The sequence below is a fragment of the Bos javanicus genome, chromosome 28 (assembly GCF_032452875.1).
Source record: "Bos javanicus breed banteng chromosome 28, ARS-OSU_banteng_1.0, whole genome shotgun sequence".
Classification (NCBI taxonomy): Eukaryota; Metazoa; Chordata; class Mammalia; order Artiodactyla; family Bovidae; genus Bos; species Bos javanicus.
The window spans coordinates 25411828-25435421 of NC_083895.1; the positions used below are offsets into that span (position 1 = coordinate 25411828).

A 23594-nucleotide genomic window follows, 5' to 3' on the forward strand; every position below is an offset into this window, starting at 1 on the left:
ATATTGCTTCCTGCTATTGTCCCAGCTCTGTATTAACAAAGGGTATAAGTATAACCTTGTACGAGACATCTAATCCCCTTGTGCCTCATTCTTTTCACATCTAAAATATAACAGTCGAGTTAGATGAATTCTTCCCTGCTGAGTCAAACAGTAAAGAATCTGCCTTCAATGCAGGAGACCCAGGTTCAATCCTTGGGTCCAGAAGATCCCCTGGAGTAGAGAATGGCTACCTACTCCAGCATTCTTGCCTGGAGAATTCCATGGACAGAGAAGTCTGGTGGGACTACAGTCTATGGGGTCACAAAGAATGGGATACGACTGAACGAATAACACACAAAGACTCTTTAGTTTGAAGTTCACTGACTGATTCTTCTATATCCTCTCTGGTTTTCTCTTAAGCCTCGAGAGGTCACAATCCTAGCAGTGAAAAGTTATCTCATTTGTACACAAAGGTCACTTTCAAACTACAAAACAAACTAGAGAAGATATCATTTTCAGAATTAACTCTTAGAATTTTAATTTCTCATCAATACCAACTTTTATTGACAATCTTATAGACTTAGGTATGTCAATATAAGACATGAACAAATAAGTGCCACTTTAATGCAGTTACTAAAGTTTTTTTTTACCACCTCTAAAATTCCTATCAGCATTGTAAATTTTGAAAACAACCCATAACAAAGAAGTAACTATTTCAATAAGCATTCCTCACTATAAAGTAGCTATAAGCTTCCCATAAGGCAAACTGTCATATAGCAAACAACCTCGTAAAAAAAATTAATAAATCTTTTCTCGTGCATGAAAATCAGTTAGTGCATTTTTGATTCAACAGCTCTCTACCTAATTGCCACCAATAAACTAAACTCTGGAGAAAACAGATGGAAACAGAACAGCAAACCTTAGAACTGAAAAGATTTCTCTCTAATGTTTTACTTTACTAATTTAATAGAATAAACTTATTTGTCATGACTATTAAGTGTATACAATGTGGAAATCACAGTTTAGAAGGAGAACAAGTATATAATATGCATCATTTTGATCATCTGTTTTTAAATAAAGGATGAGGTTCTTCTATAAAAATCCATAAGGTGTTTTAAATTCATACTATAGCTATAGAAAATGAAATCACCTTATAAAGATCTGCAGTTTATGAAGGAATAAAAACGGTTGAATGGCTACTGCAAAAAGCTAGAAGTTAGGAAATGTGAATATTAATTTTGAATCTGCTACTGATTCAAGACGACCTAGAATGATGCACCCAAATTTCTCTCTGTATCAGAAAACCGAAGAATAAATTTAATGCCATCTTTTTTTCCCTGTGAGACAAACAGCTATGTGCAATCGAATAAAAACAGAATTGCATATGCAGTGGACAGAGTAAAGCATATCTGGACTGTTTGGACTTTTTTGTAGCATGCTTTTTAATCCTGGAGAAGGCAATGGCACCCCACTCCAGTACTTTGCCTGGAAAATCCCATGGATGGAGGAGGCTGGTAGGCTGCAGTCCATGGGGTCGCTAAGAGTCGGACATGACTGAGCGACTTCACTTTCACTTTTCACTTTCATGCATTGGAGAAGGAAATGGCAACCCACTCCAGTGTTCTTGCCTGGAGAATCCCAGGGATGGGGGAGCCTTGTGGCTGCCGTCTATGGGGTCACACAGAGTCGGACACCACTGAAGTGACTTAGCAGTAGCAGCAGCAGTATTATAATCCAACATTGTCAATATCTGTTCAGTTTTTAAATGATGTCTGAAATGCTGTGGACTCTTCAGAAACAGTTTTATAACTGGCATAAATAACAATTTTACTTGATCTGGCAAATAAGAGACAGAATACCTTCTAAGATAGACATAAATATTTTAATGCAACAGTTTTTGGTTCACTTACTCTTAAAAGGAATAATTCAATCAGAACTCTTTCAAGAGATTTGGATTAATTACAGAATAAGTAAGAGAAGGATCTTCTCCCAATTGAGCTATTAAAATATTTCACCCGACAAAGGCCAATGAAGTGAATCTATTGCTTATAGAACCCTCTTTCTAGAAGTTTAGCACCTCCTCATAACACTCATTCAGCTCCCATTACACTCTTTCTTAGACTGCAGCTGAAACTCCAGTACTTTGGCCACCTCATGCGAAGAGTTGACTCATTGGAAAAGACTCTGATGCTGGGAGGGATTGGGGGCAGGAGGAGAAGGGGACGACAGAGGATGAGATGGCTGGATGGCATCACCGACTTGATGGACATGAGTCTGGGTGAACTCCGGGAGTTGGTGATGGACAGGGAAGCCTGGCATGCTGCGACTCATGGGGTCGCGAAGAGTCGGACACGACTGAGCGAATCAACTGAAGTAATCCCAGGTGCATGTGTACTTTATTTTTAAAGTTCTTAAGTAAAATATATTTACAACTTCCATTTTAGTGTTAACAAAAATGGGAAGTTAGTTTTCCCTTACACTGTCCTTACAGATAGACAACTCCCAGTGCAATATCATTGAATATCCCCTTATCCAAAATGATCCATAATATTTTTATTTCTATAAGTCTTTACATGGCTAAAGACTAATACTTAAAAAAAACAACCAGCCTAAAAACTATCTGTTTTGTTTTGCTCAGCATTGATTTCACGAGAACCCTACATTGCTGTCTTGTGTCCCTCAGAATTCTTGAGTTCTAGGGTAAGCCTAGGATTCTTTTCTATGTGGTCAGTCACTATCTATCTAGGATTTTCTTTCTTAATGCAAGGTGTTAACTTGCAGTCATTTTTACTAAATAAAATTCATCTGATTTATTTCTCTCTTTCTTCATTGTTAAGGGGTCTTTTTAAATTCAATTCCTATTCTATAATATATTATATACACTTCAGGTTTTGGAGTTATCTAAAGGAATTAACTCACTCAGCTCAGAAAAAGAAAAAGGCAGTGTTCACTCCTGAACATCATCACTAAAGAGAGAACAGTATTTTACTGAATGATACCACTTGGAACCACAAGGGAAGTTTAGGTACATGTGTTGTAGTTATTACATGAGTTTGAGCTTAGTCAGAACATTAGGTCTAATACATGACTTCTGTCACAGATAATCATGATACAATACTCAGTACCTTAATTTTAATATCCATCAAAAAACACTACCTCAAGAACACATCAGGGTTTCCAGTTCAAGATAGTGGAGTAGAAGGACGTGCACTCATATCCTCCGGCAAGAGCACCAAAATTCTAGCTAGCTGTTGAAGAACCATTGACAGGAAGACTCTGGAACCCACCAAAAAAAGATACTCCATGTTCTAGGCAAAAGAAGAAGCCACAGCAAGACAGTAGGAGGGGCACAATCATGACAAAATAAAATCCCATACCCACTGGGTGCATGACCCATAGACTGGAGAACAATGATACCAAAGAAGTTTTCACACTATTATGAAAGTTCTGAACCCCACATCAGGCTTCCCAGCCTGGGGATCTGACAAAGGGACTGGGAATCCCCAGGGAATCTGGCCTTGAGGGCCACCAGGATGTGATTACAGGCCTTCCAGAGGACTAGGGGAGACAGAGACTCCAGGCTTGGATGGCACAAAGAAAAGTTTGGGTGAACCAAGACCCAGAGGAGAAAAGCAGTGATCCCACAGGAGACTGAACCAAAACTATTTGCTAGTGTTGGAGGGCCTCCTGTGGAGGCATGGGTCAGCAGGGGCTCACCACAGAGATGGGGGCACTGGAAGGTCCCCTTGGTGTAAACCCTATTGGAGTTCACTATTTACCATACCATAGAGCCTGTAGGGGCTGGGAGGACCAACCCCACGTCCAAGGAGCCATGGCTGCACTGGCACCGGAGGGCCTAGAGGAGCTATCCCACGTTGAACGTCAGGAAGGGCGGCGGTGAGGAGATACCCCTCGTCCAAGGTAAGGAGCAGCGGCTGCACTTTGCTGGAGCAGCCGTGAAGAGATACCCCAAGCCCAAGGTAAGAGAAACTCAAGTAAGATGGTAGGTGTTGCAAGAGGGCATCAGAGGGCAGACACACTGAAACCATACTCACAGAAAACTAGTCAATCTAATCACACTAGGACCACAGCCTTGTCTAACTAAATGAAACTAAGCCATGCCCATTGGGCCATCCAAGATGGGCTGGTCATGGTGGAGAGATCTGACAATGTGGTCCACTGGAGAAGGCAATGGCAAACCACTTCAGTATTCTTGCCTTGAGAACCCCATGTACAGTATGAAAAGGCAAAATGATAGGATACTGAAAGAGGAACTGCCAGATCAGTAGGTGCCCAATATGCTACTGGAGATCAGTGGAGAAATAACTCCAGAAAGAATGAAGGGATAGAGCCAAAGCAAAAAGAATACCCAGCTGTGGATGTAACTGGTGACAGAAGCAAGGTCCGATGCTGTAAAGAGCAATATTGCATAGGAACCTAGAATGTCAGGTCCATGAATCAGGAAAAATTGGAAGTGGTCAAACAAGAGGTGGCAAGAGTGAATGTCAACATTTTAGGAATCAGCGAACTCAAATGGACTGGAATGGGTGATTTTAACTCAGATGACCATTATATCTACTACTACGGGCAGGAATCCCTCAGAAGAAATGGAGCAGCCATCATGGTCAACAAAAGAGTCCAAAATGCAGTACTTGGATGCCATCCCAAAAACGACAGAATGATCTCTGTTTGTTTCCAAGGCAAACCATTCAATATCACAATAATCCAAGTCTATGCCACAACCAGTAACGCTGAAGAAGATGAAGTGGAAAGGTTCTATGAAGACCTACAAGACCTTTTAGAACTAACACCCAAAAAAAGATGTCCTTTTCATTATAGGGGACTGGAATGCAAAAGTAAGAAGTCAAGAAACACCTGGAGTAACAGGCAAATTTGGCCTTGGAATACAGAATGAAGCAGGGCAAAGACTAATAGAGTTTTGCCAAGAAAATGCACTGGTCATAGCAGACACCCTCTTCCAATAACACAAGAGAAGACTCTACACTTGGACATCACCAGATGGTCAACACCGAACTCAGATTGATTATATTCTTTGCAGCCAAAGATGGAGAAGCCCTATACAGTCAACAAAAACAAGACCAGGAGCTGACTGTGGCTCAGATCATGAACTCCTTATTGCCAAATTCAGACTTAAATTGAAGAAAGTAGGGAAAACCACTAGACCATTTAGGTATGACCTAAATCAAATCCCTTATGATTATACAGTAGAAGTGAGAAATAGATTTAAGGGCCTAGATCTGATAGATAGAGTGCCTGATGAACTATGGAATGAGGTTCGTGACACTGTACAGGAGACAGGGATCAAGACCATCCTCATGGAAAAGAAATGCAAAAAAGCAAAATGGCTGTCTGGGGAGGCCTTACAAATAGCTGTGAAAAGAAGAGAAGTGAAAAGCAAAGGAGAAAAGGCAAGACATAAGCATCTGAATGCAGAGTTCCAAAGAAGAGCAAGAAGAGATAAGAAAGCCTTCCTCAGCAATCAATGCAAAGAAATAGAGGAAAACAACAGAATGTGAAAGACTAGAGATCTGTTCAAGAAAATTAGAGATACCAAGGGAACATTTCATTCAAAGATGGGCTCGATAAAGGACAGAAATGGTATGGACCTAACAGAAGCAGAAGATATTAAGAAGAGATGGCAAGAATACACAGAAGAACTATACAAAAAAGATCTTCATGACCCAGATAATCATGATGGTGTGATCACTGACCTAGAGCCAGACATCCTGGCATGTGAAGTCAAGTGGGCCTTAGAAAGCATCACTATGAACAAAGCTAGTGTAGGTGATGGAATTCCAGTTGAGCTATTCCAAATCCTGAAAGATGATGCTATGAAAGTGCTACACTCAATATGCCAGCAAATATGGAAAACTCAGCAGTGGCCACAGGACTGGAAAAGGTCATTTTTCATTCCAATCCCAAAGAAAGGCAATGCCAAAGAATGCTCAAACTACTGCACAATTGCACTCATCTCACATGCTAGTAAAGTAATGCTCAAAATTCTCCAAGCCAGGCTTCAGCAATACGTGAACCATGAACTTCCTGATGTTCAAGCTGGTTTTAGAATAAGGCAGAGGAACCAGAGATCAAATTGCCAACATCCGCTGGATCATGGGAAAAGCAAGAGAGTTCCAGAAAAACATCTATTTCTGCTTTATTGACTATGCCAAAACCTTTGACTGCATGGACCACAATAAACTGTGGAAAATTCTGAAAGAGAAGGGAATACCAGACCACCTGACCTGCCTCTTGAGAAACCTATATATATATGCGGGTCAGGAAGCAACAGTTAGAACTGGACATGGAACAACAGACTGGTTCCAAATAGGAAAAGGAATACGTCAAGGCTGTATATTGTCACCCTGCTGATTTAACTTATATGCAGAGTACATCATGAGAAATGCTGGGCTTGGAGGAAGCACAAGCTGGAGTCAAGATTGCTGGGAGAAATATCAATAACCTCAGATATGCAGATGACACCACCCTTATGGCAGAAAGTGAAGAGGAACTAAAAAGCCTCTTGATGAAAGTGAAAGAGAGGAGTTAAAAAGTTGGCTTAAAGCTCAACATTCAGAAAATGAAGAGCATGGCATCCAGTCCCATCACTTCATGGGAAATAGATGGGGAAACAGTGGAAACAGTGTCAGACTTTATATTTGGGGGCTCCAATATCACTGCAGATGGTGACTGCAGCCATGAAATTAAAGACACTTACTCCTTGGAAGGAAAGTTATGACCAACCTAGATAGCATATTCAAAATCAGAGACGTTACTTTGCCAACAAAGGTTCATCTAGTCAAGGCTATGGTTTTTCCAGTGGTCATGTATGGATGTGAGAGTTGGACTGTGAAGAAGGCTGAGCGCCGAAGAATTGATGCTTTTGAACTGTGGTGTTGGAGAAGACTCTTGAGAGTCCCTTGGACTGCAAGGAGATCCAACCAGTCCATTCTGAAGGAGATCAGCCCTGGGATTTCTTTGGAAGGAATGATGCTAAAGCTGAAACTCCAGTACTTTGGCCACCTCATGTGAAGAGTTGACTCATTGGAAAAGACTCTGATGCTGGGAGGGATTGGGGGCAGGAGGAGAAGGGGACGATAGAGGATGAGATGGCTGGATGGCATCACTGACTCGATGGACATGAGTCTGAGTGAACTCCGGGAGTGGGTGATGGACAGGGAGGCCTGGCGTGCTGCAATTCATGGGGTCGCAAAGAGTCAGCCATGACTGAGTGACTGAACTGAACTGAACTGAACTGAGAGCCTGTATACCCCAGGGCTGGGTTACCACCTTAGGCCAAACAACTACCAGAGAGGGAGTGCAACTCCACCCATCATCAGATAATTGTATTAAAGCTTTACTGAGTAAAGCCCTGCCCATCAGAGCAAGACCCAGTTTTTCCCATTGCCAATCCCTCCCATCAAGAAGCTTACACAAGTCTCTTAGCCTCATCCATTAGAGGGCAGGCACAAGAAGTACAGTCTCACAGCAGCTAAAACAAAAACCATATTACAGAAAGTTAATCATGATGAAAAAGCAGAAAGTTATGTCCCAGATGAAGGGACAAGATAAAATCCCAAAAAAACAACTAAATGAAATTGACATAGGCAACCTTCCAGAACAAGAATTCATAATAATGATAGTGAAGATGATTCAGGATCTCAGAAAAAGAATGGAGGCAAAGGTTGAGAAGATGCAAGAAACATTCACCAAAGACCCAGGAAAACTAAAGACCAAACAAACAGAGGTGAATAATACACTGGAAGGAATCAATTGCAGAGTAACTGAGGCAGAAGTACAGATAAATGACCTGAAGGACAGAATGATGGAAATCACTGCCGCAAAACAGAATATAGAAAAAAGAATGAAAAGAAAGGAAGACTGAGAGACCTCTGGAACAACATTACATGCACCAACATTGGCATTATAGGGGTACCAGAAGAAGAAAAGACAGAGAAAGAAAGGACTTGAGAAAATATTTGAAGACATAATTGCTGAAAATTTCCCAAACATGGGAAAGGAAATTGTCTGCCAAGTCCAGGAAACACAGAGAGTCCCAGGCAGGATAAACCCAAAGGGGAACACACTGAGACACATAGTAATCAAACTGACAAAAATTAAAGACAGAGTTATTAGAAGCAACAAGGGGAAAATGACAAGCAACACACAAAGGAACTCCCATCAGGCTATCAGCTAATTTCTCAAGAGAAACTCTACAAACCAGAAGGGAATGGCATGACATATTTAAAGAAATGAAAGGGAAGAACCTACAACCATGAACTCTACCCGGCGAGACTCTCCTTTGATTTGACCGAGAAATCAAAAGCTTTCCAGACAAGCAAAACTTAAGAGAATTCAGCACCACCAAACCAGCTTTACAACAAATGCTGAAGGAACTTCTCTAGGCAGGAAACACAAGAGAAGGAAAGACCTACAGAAAATAAACCCAAAACATTTTAAGAAAACGGTAACTGGATCATACATATCAATTATCACCTTAAATGAAAATGGATTAAATGCACCAACCAAAAGACATAGACTGGCTGGGTGGATGCAAACATGTGCACATATGCACTTCCACTTACCACATCACTCTACATGACCCCAAATTGTATGTAATTATTTTATATTGTTAAGTTAATCATGTTCTCATTATGACTTGCAATTGCAATTATCTTTTACTTTTTGTCTGGCTACTGATTGTGAAAACTGATAAACATCTTTTACTATTGTGATTACATAACTATTATTCACTTAATACCACTGTATCATGATTGGTCAACAGGGAAATAGAACTCTATGCTACTAAAACTAGTATCTACCATAAAAACCTGTAATCAGTTTTTTTAAATCCATAAACATATCAGAATTATCTTGAAATTTTTTGAAAAAGACAAATGCTCAAGTGTTGCTTTTTTCTCCAGAGTTCCAGATATGTTTCTAATGAGTAGTCATGTTTAAAAACAACTGGACTATATGAGGATCTTCTACTTTTATCTAGTTTGTTTCACATTTTCTATTTCATATTCAGTGTTCCCATTTCATTTAGTTTGAAGTTAAGTGGCTCAGTCATGTCTGACTCTTTGCGACCCCATGGACTGTAGCCTACCAGGCTCCTCCATTCATTGTATTTTCCAGGCAAGAGTACTGGAGTGGGTTGCCATTTCCTTCTCCAGGGGATCTTCCCAACCCAGGGATTGAACCTGGGTCTCCCGCATTGTGGGCAGACACTTTACCCTCTAAGCCACAAGGGAAGTCCCTTCATTTAGTTTATGTTCTCCAATTTATCCATCACTTCTCTTTTTTTTTTTATGTTCTTTCTCAAGCCTTTATCAAGTGTAGTAGAAAAGTTGTTTATACATATATATATATGTGTGTGTATAATATATATTGTAGAAAATCTATGAATTTTTGCCTAACTAAAAAAATTATGACATTTTGAATCCATTTGTTTGACTTAGTATGAATAGAATGCTAGGTTTCTAATTAAAAAACAGATATGCAACAAGCAGCAAAGGTTTACTGTATAGCATAGGGAACTATAGTCAATATCTTGTAATAACTTTTAATGGAAAAATTTTCAGAAATAATATATGTGTATTTATATAACTGAATCACCTTGCTGTGCACCTGAAACATTGTAAGGCAACTATGCTTCAATAAAATATACATATTTAAAACACACACACAAACACACATACACATTAAAACCAAATGCTGCAGTTCCCTTTTCAAAAGGTATGAACACTTTTATGACAGAGATCAGTAACCACTGCTACATATGTCCAAAACCATTATATCCCATATGTTCATAACAGTGCTGAATCCTATGTGAAGTACAAAAGTATATGAAAGACAGCATATCCTTATAGAACTTACCAACCACCTAGGATGAAGACTGATGAGAATTATACAAAAACAACACTGTAATAACTACAACTTATACTAACCACATGCCAGGCACAATGCTAAGTCCCTTATATATTGATTTCTCTATGTATTTTAAAGGATTTAAAGCATATATGTACTTTACACTTTATATACTGCTTTCTCAAAACAGGTTATAAGTTAGGTATTACTTTCCTAACATTTTAAAAGAAGAAACTACAGTGCCTAAAGCAGTATAAATAATCTAACAAGATTCGGTTGACTACAGGCCCACACTTTAACCTGTACTACAAGGATCTTCAATGAATGTGTAATCATTCAGAGGTTAAATTGCATGACACTGATAAAAGCTAAGAATGACAAAGAAGGAAGTTTACATACTGACTGAAAGCCATAGGATAAAGTGTCATAAGGAAGACTACACTTCAGTTTGGCTTTAAAGGAAGATTAGTAATTAAATAAATATAAAAGGGCTAGATATTATAAACATCAAGTTTATGAACCCTGTGAAAAGTTCAGAAGGCAAGAATAGCATGCCATGATCAGGGAGACAAGAGGGAATTCAGAGTTCCTGATGTGTTCCAACATGGATATGTATCTGAAGTATATTTTAATTTTACATATTTTCTCATCAGTGTATAAATGTGCTTTAGTCTACATAAAGTTCAACTTAATAATGTCAACTTTATACCAAAGGACCTCAGAAGCCTCTGGAAGCAGGATGTGTCTTATAATGTTATTTTGAATATTTTAAGTATTAAGAGGACTTCCGTGGTGACTCAGTTAGTAAAGAATCTGCCTGCAATGCGGGAGACCACCTATAGTGCAGGAGACCCAGGTTTAATCCCTGGGTTGTGAAAATCCCCTGGAAAAGGAAATGGCAACCCACTCCAGTATTCTTGTTTGTGAAATCTCATGGACAGAGGAGCCTGGCTGGCGACAGTTCACAGGGTCACAAGAGTTAGACACAACTCAGCAACTAAATCACCACCAGAATATCAAACTTTATTTTATTCCAAAAAGCAAAGCCCCAAGAACATCTCTTTATTTATAAGCTCTGAAATTAACACATAAACCTGGGTTCTACATAATAGCTAAACCTTGCTACTACCACTTTTATATATCATCAAGCAGGAGGATAAAAATCAAGCAGTCTAAGCAGATAAATTCAAAGATTGCATCTCCAGATATAGTAAAACCTCAAAGTCTCCAGATTCTTCGATTAATAAGACTTTGGTATCCATTTACTTCAGACAGATTCATCCTGGAAAAACCACCAGGAGAGGAGAGGAAGAGGGAAAGGAAACAAAAGGAAAGGAAAGGCAAAGCTCATCTACACCTAGGAGACAAAGCACTATAACCATCGCCCCCAATCCACAGTAAAAAAAAAAAAAAATGGTAAAAGAATAGAGGGCAGTATTCCTGGGTCATATCTGGCCCAGGGAAAGAAATCTCTCAAAATGATCTTTAAAATATCATAGAAAGGGACATAAAATAAAATCTAATGAAAGAATCCAAGAAAATAATTATAGTTCATTGGGAATTCTTAATACATAGGTAAGGTAACCTTGATGTTTTGTGTTCGTTTAAAGAAATAGATGGAAAATGGAATATATTAGGAGAAAACCTAAATACATAATGGCAAGAAGCAATATGTCAGCGCTTGGCATCCAGGAAGCCTAAGGGTTAAAATCCTTCTGTATTTTAAAAGTGCAGTAAAACATATCAATTTTAGTTGCCTATAATCTGAGGCCAAAACTTTTGGCATACTTCCCTCTTCATAGTGATAAAAGTACCAACAAGTATTTATTGAGTATTTGTCATGGGTCAGATAACTGTTGTGTGCACTGCAGAAGATACAGCATTGAAGGTGACAGACAAGGTCCTGCCCTTACGGAGCTCACGTGCTGTCACAAAAAGAAATGATAAATATGGTTGGACCAGGGAACAAAGCATGACTAATTCTCTGGTACAAAGCATCCTGCCTTATAAGGCAGAAGCTTTCTTGCTGAACGACAGTTTTACAGAGACCTGAATCTTTTCCAGTAGGAGAAACTTATAGTGTGTGTTTATAGGTTTGGGGGATGTTACAGGGAGTAGTGGTGTAGGCTAGGGCTTCCCTGGTGGCACTAGTGGTAAAGAATCGGCCTGCCAATGCAGGAGACACAAGAGACATGTGCTCGATCCCTGGGTCAGGAGGATCCCCCAGAGGAGCGCATGACAACCCACTCCTGTACAATTGCCTGGAAAATCCCATGGGCAGAAGAGCCTGGGGTGCTACAGACCATAGGGTCGCAGTGTCAGACATGACTAAGCGAGTAAGCAAGGACAGGACATGAAAGCAAATCCCACCAAGTCAGAAAAAAGCTTATATTCTGACTGTTTACACCTTGCCCGTCCAGTAAACACAATACCTCTCTGGCTTTGGTACAGAAGAACTGGGTTAATATTACAAATTTCTAGGAAGCTTTAATACATTTGGAAGCTAATGGGAAATAGTTTGTCTTTTCCCTGCCACCTCCCTTGTTCAGTATGTCTTCTTGCAATCCTTTCTTATTTTCCCTTTTTCTGAGACTTTTTTTTAAATTCTTCAGAAATCAATGCTTTAACCTACTAAATGCTTATAATATAAAACCAAGTATAGTTTCATTTCCAACATTTTATCCCTCTCATCTTATTCCTAAAACCCCCTTTCCCTCTTTTTTATTACTCTTTGATCCCTGACTTTCTACTCTACCATCCTTTTTCTGACAACTTCACTCCAATTCCCCTTCTATCTTTTCCAGTCAGAAAAAAAAAAAAAAAGATCACTAGATACAGGGAAAGACAGAACCAAGTAAAACAAAGGGTTAACAATATGCTATACATGCAGGTAAGTTCATTTTGTAAGAATCTGACATTTCAAGTTTAAAAAACTGCCTTATGCGAATAAATTTTCTTGGACTAGAATTACTAGATATAACACTCAAAGACTACAAAAATAAAGTTTTAGGGACTTCTCTAGTTGTCCAGTGGTTAACAATCCACCCTGCAATGCAGGTGATGTGGGTTCAATCCCTGGTCAGGGAGCTATTAATAAGATCCCACATGCCGCGGAGAAACTAAGCTCTCACACCAAACTAGAGAGACTGTGGGCCACAATGAAAGTTTTGCATGATGCAATGAAGATCCCATGTGCCGCAACTAAGACACAAAGCAGCCAAATAAAATAATAAACATTAAAAAATGAAGTTTTACATATTTTCTTAGCTGTCTGAAGATATTCTTTCAAAAGTCCTTTTGTGTTTTTGTATGTATTGAACAATTTGCATGAGAGAGAGGAGGAAAAAACTGCCCCTGTTTTCTGCCTCTCATCAGAAGTCCCTTTTCAAATGCCTCTTTAAGTCCCAGATCTGGCCTGTCCTGAAACTGCCTTCATACCACATACCTAGAATGCCTCACTTTATTATCCCTCCAGTTTGTCTCTCTGCAGGGATATTGGGGACAGCCCAGATTTGGAGTCAGACTGATTTCTACTGGAAGATCAGCTTTACTTCTCCAGTGACCTTAGGCAAGTTACTTAACTCTCTAAACAATTTTCTCAGCTGTAAAATGGTGAAGCCAATCTCATTACATTGTTATAAACATTTAATGATCTAATCCATAAATGTTCTAATCACACTATGTGGCATACAGTTGTCATTTAATAAATAGCATATATGATTTATATATGCATACACATATGTATACATATATAAATACCCAAGTGTCCATCTTTTCCTCACATACACATGCGCTCTACCTGTCTGTTTTCAATGCCATTCTCCCAGAGATCTGCCTTTCTGCTCTTGAAGCATTCACAATTTTCCAGATTCACAATTAGCTAATGTAGGAATCTAATCACTGAAAATATGCTAATGAGAAAGGATAAGAGAGGAGGACAGTGACTATCGCCTGCCAACTCCAATACCCCCCAACGGTAAAATACGGCTCTTGGAAACAAAATTGTACTAAACTACATAGGCTGGAGCAGTGATTCACAGTATGAATTTTAAGCAGTATCATTTGGGAGCTTACTGGAGTAGTTCTAGTAACTGTGACTGCTTCTTTTACATGTGTTAATACATAGGCCATCACTAATACAAGAATAAAGAAATAAATGGACATGGTATCCTTTTTCATATGAATTAAGGTATGTACAGAGATACTGCATTTGCCCCAAAACACTCTTCAAAACAAGGAAAATAAGACCATGAGAAGGTTAAATATCCATGTAATGTCTGTGATAAAGCAAACCCTAGAACACAATTCTCTTTTCAAGTCACTATTTCTAGGCCATACCATGTTGACTTCATAAAGTTTATATAGGACATACTACTTTGAAATCCCCCTTTCAAAAGATGCAAAATTTGTAAATTAGGCAATGTCAAGAAAGCCACACCATCTGCCAGACTAACAGGCAAGTCTCTTAAGTAATGGACTCAATGCCAGGCCATGCAAGTCAGCCATTTATTCATTTTTCTAGACGCTATCCATCACTGAGCACATTCCCAAATTTCATGCAACATAATTTAAACATTTAACTGGTTGTTCTGATTGGAATAAACATTCAGCCCAAGTAAAAGCTTGACAATCCTGACACCTAGTGGCTGTGAAAACCTCGGTGAGATCCAGTTTGGGAAAAGTAGCTACCTACCATGGCAATATCTTACAAACTACAGAGAATTTAATGATTATTAATACTACAAAATACCAATTCTGAAAGAACTCCATAAAATTCTATTTTGGCTCTGATTTGTCTATTGGTCTATACAAAGAGGCTAAAACACTTGGGCTTGTAAAGCATGTTTTCCTTCAACCTTACACATTTGGCAAACTTACTAAGCCTCAGAGATCAAACAAGGAAACTAAAGCTAAACTAAGCGAAAAAAAAAAAAAAAACAAATAAATTATTTGGCATATTTATGATTCCCTTCTTTAATTTTGCATGTACATTCACATCCTTTCTTGATCTTGAGGTGGTTTTTCTCCTCATGTATCCCCCTGTCAAATATAAAAGCCATCTATTCAAGCCACATAGATGCTCCCTTTATGTCACTAAAGCATCCTTCATCAAAGGATAGCTGAACCCTCACAAGCCAGCAGGAGTTTTCTTTAAGAAAGGTATAAGGACACATGGAAACCCCCAAAGTGCACATCTAAAAGCAAGGACGATGCTGAATGCTGCAAAAAAAAAAAAAAAAAAACATATGAACACAGCAGGTCAGCATCACACAGCACAACTTATTTCTGCCCCAAACATTAGAATATAAGTCTCCCCAGACCCACCTAAACCTCTGACAGGCAGAAAGGTGAGAAGACTTAAAGTGTTCATATCCTCCACCAAGGAGAGCTCTGAGTCCTACCTGCTGACGTTTGAAGGCTAAATAGTCCAGATTTTCAAGCTCCTTCCCAAGCTTCTGGTAGGTTTTCTTGAGGTCAGATTTGTTGGAAACATTTTTAAGAGATTCAAACGTCCTTTGAAACTGAAATCGAAAACAAAGTAAATCATTAGGATAGCAGCAGATTTTTCTCAAATTCCTAACCAGCTAATACAGACAAATGGTCAATAGTGAGCCTCAGTTTCTTCCATTCATAATACAGAGATAACAAATGCCCTTAAATTAAATAATGAGACAAAATCATAAAGAATTAGAAATGATATGCTAAGTACAAGCAACATTACTGAATGAATGAGAAACTTGTTTAGTCCTCATTGTAACAAAAGAACATACAGAATTTACTTTTCATGGTTTAGGATGCAATGTTACCCTTAAAGAAAAAATTACAATGAATGTATAATTTCCAATAATAATGAGAAAGTATTAATATTAAAAGATCTCTCACATCCCAATCATGGAAACAAATTATGGAAAAGTACCCATTTGTCTCTATAGAAACACTTATGCAGAATAGGTACCCAACAAACTTCAGCCAGGAAGACTTCTCAGATCTTATATTTTGAGAAGAAAGAAAAATGAATGTTTTGATGACCGAAGCATATGTAGCATGTTCAGCAAACATTTATTCATTTCTGCTCTATAACAGACATGTTATTAAATTGATTCTGCTGAATCAGAATGCTTCCATTCATTTTTAAGTCAGAGACTACATAAACACAAAGGAGACAATTTGCAGTGTATCACAGAATAGTGTTCTGCTACTAATAATTAATTAAGCAAAGAGATCTCACAAGACATTGAATTCTTGGTTTATTTTAGTAAATTAGAACATACTTTAGAAGATTAGTGATTGAAAATGTCAAAGTAATACCATTTGCAAGACATTTGCATTTACTCTCTCTTTATGTCATTTATTTCCCATATTCTCAATGTGTGCCATTAGATAAAGATCTCTAAATAGAGACTTCACCATCTTAAACACACCAGAATTCCACTGTGACTATAATGCTATGAGACAGGCTAATAAAATTTTATAGAATATAATTAAGTTTCCAGGGAAATGATTTGACCCTTACTATTTCAAACTCTGTGGAATAAGTCACAATATAATGGCATTCTACTGAATTAAATCCTTAATTTCATGAAAGTAACATATTTATCTCAATCCAGGGTGACACAGGAAAAAGAAATAGGAAATAATGCTAAACTTTCACATCAGGACAATAAACTAAACAATCTTTTAGAGCCTACTATGCACAAGGCAGTATGAATATAAAACATATTTCTAAAATAACTTACAGACTACCAGGGAAATTAGACATGAAACTCAAAAATGGGAAAGATACTGACATTTACTGCATACTCAGTGTCAGTTACTTCATCCTTTTCAATTTAAGCTTCACAAGAACCACAGGAGTTCCTATTTCTCTTCCATTCTAAAAGTAACTAAACTGAGACACAGAAAGTTTAAGCTGTTTTATTTTTCAATAATACATAATTTTAATTCATAAAACAATAATTCCTTAATTTTTCTTTCTTTTGGCCTTTTCTTCTAATCTGACTTTTCTTTCTTTATGCCTTTCTCCTAAGAATCACAAAGGCTTTTATTAAGCCAAATGATATCTTTTTCCCAGTTTTACTGAGATATAACTGACATAGAGCACTGTATAAGCTAAGGGGTATGGCATAATGATTTGACTTACATACATCACAAAATGATTATCATAGTAAGTTTAGTGAACATCCCTCATCTCATAGAGTTACAAAATAAATGAAATATTAAAAAAATCATTTCCTTGTGATGAGATCTCTTCAGATTTATTGTCTTAATTTTCATATATAACATATATCGTCAAATATATTTATCATGTTGTACTTCACATTTCACGGAGAAGGCGATGGCACCCCACTCCAGTACTCTTGCCTGGAAAACCCCATGGACAGAGGAGCCTGGTGGGCTGCAGTCCATGGGGTCACTAAGAGTCGGACACGACTGAGCGACTTCACTTTCACTTTTCACTTTCATGCATTGGAGAAGGAAATGGCAACCCACTCCAGTGTTCTTGCGTAGAGAATCCCAGGGATGGCAGAGCCTGGTGGGCTGCCGTCTATGGGGTCGCACAGAGTTGGACACGACTGAAGCGACTTAGCAGCAGCAGCAGCAGCACATCACATTTCTAGTACTTATTTATCTTATAACTGGAGTTTGTACCTTTTGACTACCTTTGTCCAATTTCCCCTCCCACCATACCTCACCTGGTAATCACAAATCTTATCTCCCTATACATATAAATTTTGGGGGTATTTTGTTTGTTTGCTTTTGATTTCTTTTTTCTTTTTTTTTTTTAATTTTATTTTATTTTTAAACCTTACATAATTGTATTAGTTTTGCCAAATATCAAAATGAATCCACCACAGGTATACATGTGTTCCCCATCCTGAACCCTCCTCCCTCCTCCCTCCCCATACCATCCCTCTGGGTCGTCCCAGTGTTTGTTTGCTTTTGAAGTATAATTGACCTACAATACTATATCAGTTCCTAGTATACAATATAGTGATTTGATATGTCTATACATTTCAAAATAGAACTAGGTTTTAATATTTACACTCTTTCTACTCTACCATTAACTTTAACACAAGACAAAGTAGTAAAAAGAGTACAAAAAAGGAGATAAAAGTAATGTGGTAAAATAGAAAAAAACCCACTGATACCGTTGGAGAGACTCAGGCCACATAGAAGACATGAAGGAATTTGAGTTGGGTCTTGAAGGAGTTTTCAGAGCCTTAAATGGGAACTGATGCTACCCATCAGTTTAAACATAGCCAAAGTCTGCTCATTTTCCCCTTTTGTAGCATAGTAAACAAACTTCTTTTAGCATAATTTTAATGACCTGTATATTAGCTATTTATCATATTATATGATCATTTCTGTACCTTGCCCATTTCTTGGTTTCTTCTCACTATGTTTAAATGAAACTAATACCAGATCTGAGATTCTAAACAATTTAGAAATTTTACCTATGAATTAATATAAGCTTTTACCAATCAACCTGTTCAGTTTTAAAGCATTCCTTATCCTCTGCATTTTTCTCTTTCCTAAGACATTAGCTTTATTTCTTAACTATCTCTTCTTCACATTGTTCTTTGTGAATTTCATGCAACTCCAAATAGTAACTTTAGGGTAAACACATTTGTAAGGCTTCGAAATAAGAAACATGAAAACCAACACTTCCAGGTAATATGTTCATGACCAAAGAAAAAAAGGGAAATCCAGTAATGATACATCCCCACAGGATGTTTTCATTAACAGTGGGAGCTTGCATAACATGGAGATTTTAGCTTGAACTTTCATTATTAGGACTTACATCCTCCATTTATTGACACTAACTAGTTCTGAGTACTCAGACTATGATGATTCATTCATTTAAGCAGTTTTTTTCACTTACAACAACAAATAATTATCAAGGAGAGGTCATATAAAATCTATAATGTAACTTGAAGTTAGATCTCTACTAAACATATCCCATTCCCATCTGCTCACATATACACTTAAACATGCTAAAGAGTAAAGAAGTAATTCTGCCTTACAGGTGAAGCTGAAGTACAAAAGATAAAAATAAGACAAAAGTTAAGATTCAGATTTTACTTAAAGAGATTTGAGGTTACCTTGTCTTGAAAATGTTTATTCCAATATGCCACTGTACTTAATCACTCAAACAAACCTCTTGAGATATTCTACATTAGTTTAGTACACTGTAATTTCATTGTCATGTATGGATGTGAGAGTTGGACTGTGAAGAAAGCTGAGCACTGAAGAATTGATGCCTTTGAACTGTGGTGTTGGAGAAGACTCTTGAGAGTCTCTTGGACTGCAAGGAGATCCAAACAGTCCATTCTAAAGGAGATCAGTCCTGGGTGTTCTTTGGAAGGAATGATGCTACAGCTGAAACTCCAGTACTTTGGCCACCTCATGCAAAGAGTTGACTCATTGGAAAAGACTGACGCTGGGAGGGACTGGGGGCAGGAGAAGAAGGGGACGACAGAGGATGAAATGGCTGGATAGCATCACTGACTCGATGGACATGAGTTTGAGTGAACTCTGGGAGTTGGTGATGGACAGGGAGGCCTGCTGTTGCTGCTGCTGCTAAGTCGCTTCAGTCGTGTCTGACTGTGCGACCCCAGAGATGGCAGCCCACCAGGCTCCCCCGTCCCTGGGATTCTCCAGGCAAGAACACTGGAGTGGGTTGCTATTTCCTTCTCCAATGCATGAAAGTGAAAAGTGAAAGTGAAGTCGCTCAGTCGTGTCCGACTCTAGCGAACCCATGGACTGCAGCCCACCAGGCTCCTCTGTCCATGGGATTTTCCAGGCAAGAGTACTGGAGTGGGGTGCCATTGCCTGGCATGCTGCAATTTATGGGGTCGCAAAGAGTCGGACACAACTGAGCGATTGAACTGAACTGAACTGAATTTCATTATATTTACTGGAAGCATGATTAAGAGATTTTAATATTTCTGGATTTTACCTGTTCAAAGTTTTGATTGCAAACTTTAAAGAATCCCCAAATAATTTGTTGAACACTGAGTTTATCCTATGTTAATATTTTTAACTCATTGGAAACTAAATTCAAACTTAAAAAAAAAAATCCCAATGAATAAATTTGAATCCAAAACAAATCTAAACTTTAGGTATGTTATAAAACTGTCAAAACTGAACATTAAAATAGCCTCGTACTGAGACGGAAATCCAAATTCTGTCCAATCTGACTGCTGTTGCTGCTGCTAAGTCGCTTCAGTCATGTCCGACTCTGTGCGACCCCAGAGACGGCAGCCCACCAGGCTCCCCGGTCCCTGGGATTCTCCAGGCAAGAACACTGGAGTGGGTTGCCATTTCCTTCTCCAATGCATGAAAGTGAAAAGTGAAAGTGAAGTCGCTCAGTCGTGTCCGACTCCTAGCGACCCCACGGACTGCAGCCCACCAGGCTCCTCCATCCATGGGATTTTCCAGGCAAGAGTACTAGAGTGGGATGCCATTGCCTTCTCTGTCCAAACTGACTACTTTAACCAAATTTCACACGACAGACAAGAATAAGAAGATGCAAACAGCATCTCTAAAACCAAAAAGTAAGTATTGTGCATCACAAAAGTAAGCATTGTAAACACACATCCAGAGTGTTTTCTTATCAAATTCCTCTTCGGTCAGAAATTATAATAGTAAGAATCCACAAAATAAAACAACAGAGGCCATGATTGCTCCTATCCCATTAAAATAACTGAAAATCTGTTTTGCAGAAAAGAGAAGCATGAATGTGGCAGAAAAGAAAATATCTAGTTTGACTCAGCATTCCCTCTTCCCAAATACATTTTCCTCCTTTTCCTGACAACATATTTTTAAATAAATCTAAGCCAATGTTCTATACAAACTACCCATTCAATGAGTTCATGAAAATTATGTAGATTCATGGAGTAATTTGAGAAAGAGGACAAGAAGAAACCAGCTGAAACAGCAGGAAAAAATGCATTCAGAGCAGTAAAGCTTCCCTGGACCTCATTGCCAATGCCCTGGCTTCCTCTTGTAGTCAGATCAATAGAATCAAGTAATTCCACAGCTCCAGCAGCCTACTAATTCCTATAATGAAAAAATATTGAGTAGCACTGCTCCAAAAGAACAGCCAGTTCATCAGCTGTCATTTTCTCTTATTTAATATTTTGTGCATTTGCATAAGATGTTAAGGACTTCCCTGGTGGCTCAGACGGTAAAGCGTCTGTCTACAATGTGGGAGACCCAGGTTCGATCCCTGGGTTGGGTAGATCCTCTGGAGAAAGAAATGGCAATCCACTCCAGTACTATTGCCTAGAAAATCCCATGGACAGAGGAGCCTGGTAGGCTACAGTCCATGGGGTCTCAAAGAGTCGGACACGACTGAGCAAAGATGGTAAGTGTTACTTGTAACATAAAAAGGAATTCCATACTCACAGCATTATGTACACAAAAGAGTATCCAATAAGTACCTGATTGAAAGCAATGAATCACTAAGTGTGATCTTAGTGTCCCTAAAATGTCAGTGTGAAATAGTACCAAAAGATTCTGGAAACTAAAGCAGAGGAAGGAATGTTCAAAGAATAAATATTAATGCTCTATAAATATTAATGTTTAGAGCAAAAATGTTTTGAGCATAAGAAAGGCTAATCCACCCTATTTAAATATGGCAATGACAGAGCAACCAAAGTGAAGCATTATTAAGAAAAAAATTATTTCATTTTCTGAACTTAATCCATTGACTTTCATATTTTCCAAATGAATTTACAGGATAATATGACTCACGAAAGGAAAGCTTACAGCTAAAGCTGAAAATTAAAGGACGCATATATCGCAAATGATTTTTTATTGTAAGGAATGATAACCAAAACTAAACTAAGAACATAGAACAAAATCGAACTTGAAATCTGAATTAGAAATAATTCTGTAGTGTTGATGGTACATTGTTCTTGAAGTCTGGATTCAAGTCCTTGCTGTGCCATTTAATAATTTCGTACCTTGGGACAAGTCACTATTACTTCAATTCTTGATTGTGATATCTATAAAATGGGAGAAGTTGTCCCTGCCTCCTTACTTTATAAAATTGTTGTGAAATCAGTTGAGGAAAAATAAGACATTCATTCAACAAATACTTAATATTGGCCTGGCAACATGCAAGCCATGCATGAAATGGAGGGGGAAAAAATAGCTCTTGCTCTAAAAAAGCATATAATTTAGCTTTACAGATTACTGCTTTATAAATTTTAAAGTTCCATAAAAGTATGAAATCATTGTCATTAAACTCATGACCATTCAGTAGTGAATGAGGATTGAACAAAAGAGTAATCCAGTAATTATTTATTGAGAATCTCTCAATTTCTCTCAGCAAGGGATTTTTGAAAGAAATAGAAAGAAAAGATACATTATTTAGATTTTTCTTCAATATTGCTACAAAACTTGCTTATTTAATTAATTTTAATATGGCAGAACACTTAACATAAGATAAATGCTCCAAAAAAATTAAGTATACAATATATTGTTGCTGTCTACAGGTACAACATTCTGAGATTTCTAGTTTATTCACTTCGCTTAACTGAAACTTAATGCACACTAATTCCCCATTCTCTCTCCCCCTTACTCTCTGTAAATCACCACTCCACTCTTTGATTCTATGATTTTTACTATTTTAGATATCTCATATAAGTGCAGTCATGCAGCATTTATCCCTCTGTGACTGGTTTAGGTTATTTAGCATATGTCTTCATCTATGTTGTTACATATTATAGAATTTCCTTCCTTCTTTTTGAATACTGAACAGTATTCACCATGCATATATACTACATTTTCTTGATCCATTTACTTGTAAACATATAGATTGTTCCCAATCTTTAATGAATGATGTTGCAATGAACATGGGAGTGCTAATATCTCTTTGAGATCCTGATCTCAATTCTTTTGAATAAATACTTAGAAGATAAATTGATGGAGCAAATGATATTTGTATTTTTAATTTTTTTAGAAACCTCTGTACTGTTTTCCATGGTATGGAAAATACTACAGTATTAGCACTTCCCTGATAGCTCAGTTGGTAAAGAATTCATCTACAATGCAGAAAACCCTGTTCAATTCCTGGGTTGGGAAGATCCCCTGGAGAAGGGATAGGCTACCCACTCCAGTATTCTGGCCTGAAGAATTCCATGGACTGTATAGTCCACGGGGGCGTAAAGAGTCTGATATGACTGAGTGACTTTCTCATCACTTACCATCACCATGTTTTGCGTTTCCACTGATGCTGTACAAGGGTTCCAATTTCTCCACATCCTTACTAATGCTCGTCTTTTTAAAATATTATTGATAGTAATTCTGACAGGTATGAGGTGATATCTCATTGTGGCTTTGATTTGCATTTCTCTGATGATCACTGTCAGTAGGCATTTTTTTCACATATTTGTTGGGTGTTTATATGCCCTCTTTGGAGAAATATTCAAGTTCTTGGCCCATTTCTGTTTTTATAATTTTATTTATTTATTGACTATGCTAGGTCTTTGTTACTGTGCGGGCTTTTCTCTAGTTGTGACAAATAGGGGCTACTCTCTAGTCTCACTGCACAGGCTTCTCGTGCAGTGGCTTCTCGCACAAGCTGTGCTGGAGCATGGGCTCTAAAGTATGCAGGCTTCAGTGGTTGCAGCTCCTGGGTTCTGGACTTCGGGTTCAGTAGTTGTGGTGCACAGGCTTAGTTGCTCTGTGGTTAGCCCATTTCTTAATTGGATTGT

At 38.1% G+C, this 23594-nt stretch overlaps 1 protein-coding gene across 3 annotated transcripts in view; it reads right to left on the reverse strand.

Annotated features, from left to right (window-relative positions):
* The window catches only part of CTNNA3 (catenin alpha 3), a 1922060-nt gene that overhangs the window by 1737203 nt on the left and 161263 nt on the right, over positions 1-23594 (reverse strand). For all 3 annotated transcript variants that reach the window (XM_061405110.1, XM_061405112.1, XM_061405111.1), the window contains exon 5: positions 15270-15389. In XM_061405110.1, coding sequence (XP_061261094.1) covers positions 15270-15389 — 120 coding nt within the window. The remainder of the gene's footprint in view (positions 1-15269; positions 15390-23594) is intronic.